This window comes from Xyrauchen texanus, chromosome 31 (assembly GCF_025860055.1).
Source record: "Xyrauchen texanus isolate HMW12.3.18 chromosome 31, RBS_HiC_50CHRs, whole genome shotgun sequence".
Classification (NCBI taxonomy): domain Eukaryota; kingdom Metazoa; phylum Chordata; class Actinopteri; order Cypriniformes; family Catostomidae; genus Xyrauchen; species Xyrauchen texanus.
Window position 1 is genome coordinate 5,667,606 of NC_068306.1, and position 8,719 is coordinate 5,676,324.

General features: G+C 44.5%; 1 protein-coding gene across 1 annotated transcript in view; it reads left to right on the top strand.

The window, feature by feature from the left end:
* The window catches only part of LOC127625562 (profilin-1-like), a 4,758-nt gene extending 292 nt beyond the window's left edge, over window positions 1-4,466 (top strand). The window contains exons 2-4 of the mRNA XM_052100876.1: window positions 24-171; window positions 2,422-2,617; window positions 3,959-4,466. Of these exons, the coding sequence (XP_051956836.1) occupies window positions 40-171; window positions 2,422-2,617; window positions 3,959-4,056 (426 nt within the window). The 5' untranslated portion in view covers window positions 24-39 and the 3' untranslated portion in view covers window positions 4,057-4,466. The remainder of the gene's footprint in view (window positions 1-23; window positions 172-2,421; window positions 2,618-3,958) is intronic.
* Window positions 4,467-8,719: the final 4,253 nt, after the last annotated feature.

Genomic DNA, 8,719 nt, shown 5'->3' on the forward strand with positions numbered 1-8,719 from the left:
TTGATGTTTTTGTTGTTCTGTAGATCTAAAGCAGCAGTCATGAGCTGGGAGAGCTACATCAGCAGCCTGACGAAGAGTGAATGGGTGGATGATGCGGTCATCATCGGGCACGCAGCGGGTCAGGAGTCCGTTTGGGCGTCAGCACCGGGCGGCTGGCTCAGTCAAGTCACGGTACCATTTCTTTTCTTTTTTTATCAAGATTGTGATTTGCATATTTATTTAATCTATTTATGCATGTTTCCACTTTTACTGACGCGTTTTACAGGAAGCGCAAAAGTTTCTCCGTTTATTCCGCGTTAGGGCGTCGGAATGCGCCGTTACAACAGTTGAGCGTTCTGACGCGACGTGACACGAAAGAACGCTTCCGTTATCAGCAGGCTTTCGAGAGTCGCGCGCTTGCAGACAACTTCCTTGATTCTAGTTTAGTACGTGTGTTAATCTGTAACTTTAAATGCGAAGTTTATTTTATTAATGAAAGTAAACATGCGCACTTCAGATTTCCTGAACGAATAAAGGATATCGATTATTTATTCGCGGATAATTTCCTTGATGCAGCTCGCGGAGTTCTGAGAAGGGCTCCTTATTTGGTCATGCATGCTAAAGGCGGAAGTGGTTCTTCTCCGTCTGTGCGCGCCCCCGCTTCCGCCTGTGCTCTCAAGGCGCGCGTTCTCGTTTGTGACTGAAGCCCGTTCTGAGATTTTAATGTAATAATATGACGATATGATTTTTTATGTTTCTAAAGATATTTATTTACAGAGAGTACACACTGGTGTCTGCGCGTTACATTCAAAGCTGCCTTCCGGTTTGACGCACGCATGCGCATGCGGTTCCTCGCACTAACTCATTCTGACACGAACTGCTTTATTCTTACTATAGTTTGGGATGACACTTGTCGATAGAAGTAGGGTAACACTGAAAAAGGAAAACTCCTTTTGGGACGTCCTCAATTGTGAAAATGATTGATAAAGTAAAAATATTTTAAAGGGACAGTACGCCCTAAAATGAGAATTCTCTCATCATTTATTCACTCTCATGCTGTCCCAGATGTGTGTGACTTTCTTTCTACAGCAGAACACAAACAGAGATTTTTAGAAGAATGTTTCAGCTCTGTTGGTTCATACAATGCAAGTGAATGGTGACCAGAAATGTGTAGCTTCACATTTCTGGTCAAAGGTAATCCAGTGGTTTAATCCATGTCTTCAGAAGTGATTTGATTGGTGTGGGTGAGAAACAGATCAATATTTAAGTACTCTTTGTTACTGTAAATCTCCACTTTCACTCCCACCATCATCTTCTTTGGTTTTTGGCAATTCACATTGTTTGTGCATATCACCACCAACCGGACGGAGAGAAAGAACGAAGATGAAAAGGAAATAAAAAAGTATAAATAATATTTGCTCAACAGCCTAATAGGTGGAGATATACACGGAGAAGGAGAATCACTGATAATCATAGGAAGAACTCTCTTGAACACGTGTAATACACCGATTTATAGTAAAAGAGTACTTAAATATTGATCTGTTTCTCACCTTCACCTATCATATCTCTTCTGAAGACATGGATTTAACCACTGATTACTTTTATGCTGCCTTTATGTGCTTTCTGGAGCTTCAAAGTTCTGGTCACCATTCACTTGCATATATGGACCTACAGAGCTGAAATATTCTTCTAAATATCTTCACTTGTGTTCTGGTGAAGAAGGAAAGTCACACACATTTGAGTAAATGATGACAGAAGTTTCATTTTTGGGTGAACTGTCCCTTTAAATTTTCTTTTAGGATTTGGATTATTCTATGGTCAATATAATTAGAATAAAACATCAATAGAAGCTTGTGTGTGTGTGTGTGTGTGTGTGTGTGTGTGTTTCCCCATATCGTGTTGTAACCTGCAGCTGCAACGTTTCAAGAATTCAGAGATTCTCTCTCTCTCTCTCTCAGTGTCTTTCTGTGTCACTCGCTCACTGTGAAATGCAAATAAGCCATAAGACTGAATTAATCAGTGTGTTATACTTCATCATGAGCTCATATTAACTGAGAGACTAAACTAGACGTGTGCGCGTGTGAGTGTGTGTGTGTGTGTGTGTGTGTGTGTGTGAGTGTGTGTGCGCGTGTGAGTGTGCGTGTGATTTATACATTGAGAAACACTTTCCAGAAACATGGACGTAGCCCGTATGTATGTGCTGATGTGTCGTGGCGTGCTGGTCAGATGTGCTTTTATGATACTATAAGAATCTTCTGGAATGACTCAACTGTGTTTTTCTTGTCTTGAGGTGAAGTTAGGCGTAAACTTCAGACGTGACCGAACATGAGTCGAGCAAGAATCTGTGTGAAGGGGGGTTCTTTAAAATGCTTGTACCTGTTTCAGCTTGCGTTTGCTGGACCATTATAACCTGTCTGTCTCTCTCCCTGTCTCGCTCTCTAGCCGAAAGAGGTTCAGGCTCTTGTAACTAATGACCGCAGCAGTCTGTTTGCCAACGGCGTGAGTCTGGCGGGCAGGAAGTGCACCGTGCTGAGAGACGCTCTGAATGTGGACGGTCAGAACACTGTTGACGTGAAGATGAAGACCTCCGAGAAAGAGCCCGATCCGTTCTCATTCACCATCGGCAAATCCCACAAAGGTGAGACACACACACGCACATGCGCGCACACACACACACACACACATGCGCGCACACACACACACGCGCACGCCTGCACTCACACACACACATGCGCGCACACACACATGTGCACGCATGCACTCACACACACACAAACATGCGCACGCATGCACTCGCACACACGCGCGTGCACACACACATACGCGCGCACACACACACACACACATGCGCGCGCGCGCACACACACGCACATGCACACACACACACACACATGCGCACGCACACACACACGCACACATGCGCACGCACACACACACGCACACATGCGCGCGCACACACACACACACATGCGCACACACAGACATGCGCACACACACACACACATGCGCACACACACACGCGCACACACACACACACACACACACACACACACACGGTGAACATTACACTGAACATAATTACTGAACTTATTAATCAACTTGTTTGCCACAAATAATGTCTTCCATTGTCACACAAGAACTAATAACATCATCATTATTATTATTATTTTACAGTTATTGTAACTGAAATCTGATTACAACAATTTAAATGTAAATAAAATGGACAACATAACCAGTATTTTAATTACAGTAACTAATGACTTTGTAATCAGATTACACTTAAGTACATGTTTGGACATCATGGGAGGATTGTTTGATCTGTTCTTAAGATTTAAATAATTAAACTGCAGTACTGTATGAAAATACTAATGTCTTAAACATAGACTTCATTATGCAAAATTAATCTATATATTTAATAAATCTATTATAAATAAATTATATATAATGTGTGTGTATATATAAATAATAAATATTATAATGCAAATAATTAAAATACATATTTTATAATAAATATAATGCAAATAATTAATATATAAATAATAAATATAATGCAAAAGATTTCTATGAATATATATTGTGGCAGCAGTGTTCAGAGAACACACAGTGGCTTGTAAAGTGGAGATATGTTTTATTGCATATGATTGAATGTGTGTGTGCTGTTTTGAATACTCGTATCTCAATGTGTAACGTAGTCTGAAACAGTGAAGAACGCATCTTAACATCGGTCGACTGTATGTTGAGGAATGCGTTTGTGGAAGGTTGTGTGGACGTTTGTTTGATGGCGTGTTGTCTGTACCGCTGGAGTCGTGCTGACTGCCCCCTACTGCCACCTCCAGGTGGCACATAATCTTGAAATGCCTCCATGATAGTAACAGTCCTTATTACGGAATTACATTGGGGGCAAGATGAATTGCCCCTGTGATATACATGTGTGTGTTGAGACCTGGACACACTTTCATGATCTCTTCTTGTATTTCAGCTCTAATCATCGCTAAAGGAGTTAAAGATGCACACGGAGGACAAGTCAATCCACTCGTCTTCGACATGACCGCATACCTCAGAAAGATGAACATGTGAACATGCCCCGCCTCACCCCTCTGACTCCGCCCATTTCATCCTGCTCTGCCACGCCCACTTCCTCTGTCGGCCACCTTTAGGATCCGGCACATTTACATTTCCAGAAACCAGAAGAACCCATCCGAGATCCGCCACTTCTTCCCAGTTTCCTCCAGAATTCCCGTTTCATCAGGAGTGTCGAAATGTTCCCGTCATCTCTCCAGTCAGACACTGCAACACAAACTCGAGTTACTAGTCAATGCATTATGGTTTGTTTGATTAAATAAGTGACTGATTGTATGGTACTGTAGTATTCTGCAGCGGGAGGGGCGGAGCTTCAAGTCAAACGTTTGTTTGTTTAAATCCTGCTGAACAAATCGCTGCATTCTGACTGTTAGATGCCAAATAAAGAGAACAAGAGTTTCTGTGGAGCAGCTGCTGTCCGTGTGTGTCTTTCAGGTCCTCCTCACCACATCATACACATACATGTGCGATTTAACACGCACGATTAGAGAGCAAAGGAAGAGAGTTACTTTACTCTTAAGATACTTTCTAAAACACAAAGTATTTTTCTGCTCAAATTCAAAACAAGGTGAACATGTTTTAAATCTCCTCATCACTAATGCTCAAAACAAGAAATATATCGGAGAAAGAAAAATAAACTTTTCAAGTCAAAAGGGTTTTTCTAGTTATGAGAATGCATTATTTATCTACTTAGAGATGATTGACTCATAGTATAGTTAGTGCATAACTGTCCGCTTACGACCTACTGTGTCCATTTAACAGGTACAATTATAAGCACAGAAACCTTTTCCCCTAAAGTGTCCAATTAGTGCCCAAAATATACAAAACACCTTACAAAAGACCAAATCTCATTAATAGTATCACTAAACACAAACAAACACACATACACACACACACACTCACACACACTCTCTCACATACACATATAAACACACACATAAACATACACACACACACACACACATATAAACATACACAGACAGATAGATAGATAGACAGACAGACAGACAGACAGATAGATAGATAAACAGACAGACAGACACACAGATAGATAGACAGACAGACAGACACATAGATAGACAGACAGACAGATAGATAGATAGACAGACAGACACATAGATAGATAGACAGACAGATAGATAGATAGACAGACAGACACATAGATAGATAGACAGACAGATAGATAGACAGACAGATAGATAGTTAGACAGACAGACAGACAGACAGGCACATAGAGAGACAGACAACAGACAGATAGATAGATAGACAGACAGACAGGCACATAGATAGATAGACAGACAGACAGATAGATAGATAGACAGACAGACAGGCATATAGATAGACAGACAGACAGATAGACAGACAGACAGATACTTTAGATAGACAGACAGACAGACAGATACTGTAGATAGACAGACAGATAGACAGAAAGATACTGTAGATAGACAGACAGACAGCTAGATAGACAGACAGATAGACAGACAGACAAGTCAAGTCAATTTTATTTGTATAGCGCCTTTCACAACACACATCGTTTCAAAGCAGCTTTACAGAAGATCAGCATTAACAGACGATAAAACTGTAATGTCTATAAAGTCGATTAATCATCATTGTGTAATTTCGATAAAATACGATTTTTAATAGTGTTTAAAAATAATTAAATGATAATTGTATTAATAACCCCAGTGAGCAAGCTGTAGGCGACTGTGGCAAGGAACAAAAAACTCCATAAGATGTGGATTAATGGAGAAAAATAACCTTGAGAGAAACCAGACTTACTGTGGGGGCCAGTTCCCCTCTGACTAACCCCACCCTAACCCTAAACCAGACTCACTGTGGGGGCCAGTTCCCCTCTGACTAACCCCACCCTAACCCTAAACCAGACTCACTGTGGGGGCCAGTTCCCCTCTGACCAACCCCACCCTAACCCTAAACCAGACTCACTGTGGGGGCCAGTTCCCCTCTGACTAACCCCACCCTAACCCTAAACCAGACTCACTGTGGGGGCCAGTTCTCCTCTGACTAACCCCACCCTAACCCTAAACCAGACTCACTGTGGGGGCCAGTTCCCCTCTGACTAACCCCACCCTAACCCTAAACCAGACTCACTGTGGGGGCCAGTTCCCCTCAGACTAACCCCACCCTAACCCTAAACCAGACTCACTGTGGGGGCCAGTTCCCCTCTGACTAACCCCACCATAACTCTAAACCAGACTCACTGTGGGGGCCAGTTCTCCTCTGACAAACCCCACCCTAACCCTAAACCAGACTCACTGTGGGGGCCAGTTCCCCTCTGACTAACCCCACCCTAACCCTAAACCAGACTCACTGTGGGGGCCAGTTCCCCTCTGACTAACCCCACCCTAACCCTAAACCAGACTCACTGTGGGGGTCAGTTCCCCTCTGACCAACCCCACCCTAACCCTAAACCAGACTCACTGTGAGGGCCAGTTCCCCTCTGACTAACCCCACTATAACCCTAAACCAGACTCACTGTGGGGGCTAGTTCCCCTCTGACTAACCCCACCCTAACCCTAAACCAGACTCACTGTGGGGGCCCGTTCCCCTCTGACTAACCCCACCCTAACAACCAGACTCACTGTGGGGGGCCAGTTCCCCTCTGACTAACCCCATCCTAACCCTAAACCAGACTCACTGTGGGGGCCAGCTCCTCTCTGAATAACCCCACCCTAACCCTAAACCAGACTCACAGTGGGGGCCAGTTCCCCTCTGACTAACCCCACCCTAACCCTAAACCAGACTCACTGTGGGGGCCAGTTCTCCTCTGACAAACCCCACCCTAACCCTAAACCAGACTCACAGTGGGGGCCAGTTCCCCTCTGACTAACCCCACCTTAACCCTAAACCAGAATCACTGTGGGGGCCAGTTCTCCTCTGACTAACCCCACTATAACCCTAAACCAGATTCACTGTGGGGGCCAGTTCCCCTCTGACTAACCCCACCCTAACCCTAAACCAGACTCACTGTGGGGGCCAGTTCCCCTCTGACTAACCCCACCATAACCCTAAACCAGATTCACTGTGGGGGCCAGTTCCCCTCTGACTAACCCCACCCTAACCCTAAACCAGACTCACTGTGGGGGCCAGTTCCCCTCTGACTAACCCCACTATAACCCTAAACCAGACTCACTGTGGGGGCCAGTTCCCCTCTGACTAACCCCACCATAACCCTAAACCAGACTCACTGTGGGGGCCAGTTCCCTCTGACTAACCCCACCCTAACCCTAAACCAGACTCACTGTGGGGGCCAGTTCCCCTCTGACTAACCCCACCCTAACCCTAAACCAGACTCACTGTGGGGGCCAGTTCCCCTCTGACTAACCCCACTATAACCCTAAACCAGACTCACTGTGAGGGCCAGTTCCCCTCTGACTAACCCCACTATAACCCTAAACCAGACTCACTGTGAGGGCCAGTTCTCCTCTGACTAACCCCACCCTAACCCTAAACCAGACTCACTGTGGGGGCCAGTTCCCCTCTGACTAACCCCACTATAACCCTAAACCAGACTCACTGTGGGGGCCAGTTCCCCTCTGACTAACCCCACTATAACCCTAAACCAGATTCACTGTGGGGGCCAGTTCCCCTCTGACTAACCCCACCCTAACCCTAAACCAGACTCACTGTGGGGGCCAGTTCCCCTCTGACTAACCCCACCCTAACCCTAAACCAGACTCACTGTGGGGGCCAGTTCCCCTCTGACTAACCCCACCCTAACCCTAAACCAGACTCACTGTGGGGGCCAGTTCCCCTCTGACTAACCCCACCCTAACCCTAAACCAGACTCACTGTGGGGGCCAGTTCCCCCTCTGACTAACCCCACCCTAACCCTAAACCAGACTCACTGTGGGGGCCAGTTCCCCTCGGGCTAACATTATGAATGTAATGTAAATATTAATTATGTATAGGTAAAATCATGGTTTAAAATTATTAAACTAAGTGTTAAGGGTCATTGATTAAACATTGATTGTGTTTGAACTGTAAGATTAATGACCAAAGTCTTTGAAGTCCATCTTGATTAATTGCAGAAGTTCACATAGATGCAATTGTCCTTCTTAATTGGCTGATGAAGGCTTTTGTTGGCAATAGTTAGTCTAAGCATTTCATTTCAAGATCGTAGTCCATCAATAGACTGAGGTGATGCAGGTTGGAGTTGGCATCATGTCATCCTCTGAAGTCCGTCATAATAGATTGAAGTGATGTTTGGCTGGCACTGGCTGCATTTAGTCATCATCATTCAGAGACATGTAGCAGTGGAGTCCAACATGAAGCAGGAATGGTGCTGGATCCAGCCGGTTCTGGTGACCTCAGGATAGGAGTCCCGAGGTTGAGACAGGGAAACAAATAAAAAGATGTAAGCATAGATGCCATTCAATTTATTGCAGAGTAAGAGATCATGATCACTGTTTCTGGTTTCTGGTTCCGGGAGACCCAACTAAAGGAGCCTAATTGTGGGTTGGAGGATAAATTAGGTGTATGCCTGGCTAAATAGATGAGTCTTTAGTCTAGACTTAAACTGAGAGAGTGTGTCTGCATCTCGAACAGTGTTTGGGAGACTATTCCATAGTTTAGGAGCCAAATATGAAAAGGATCTTCCTCCTTTAGTGGATTTTGATATTCTAGGAACTATTAATAGGCC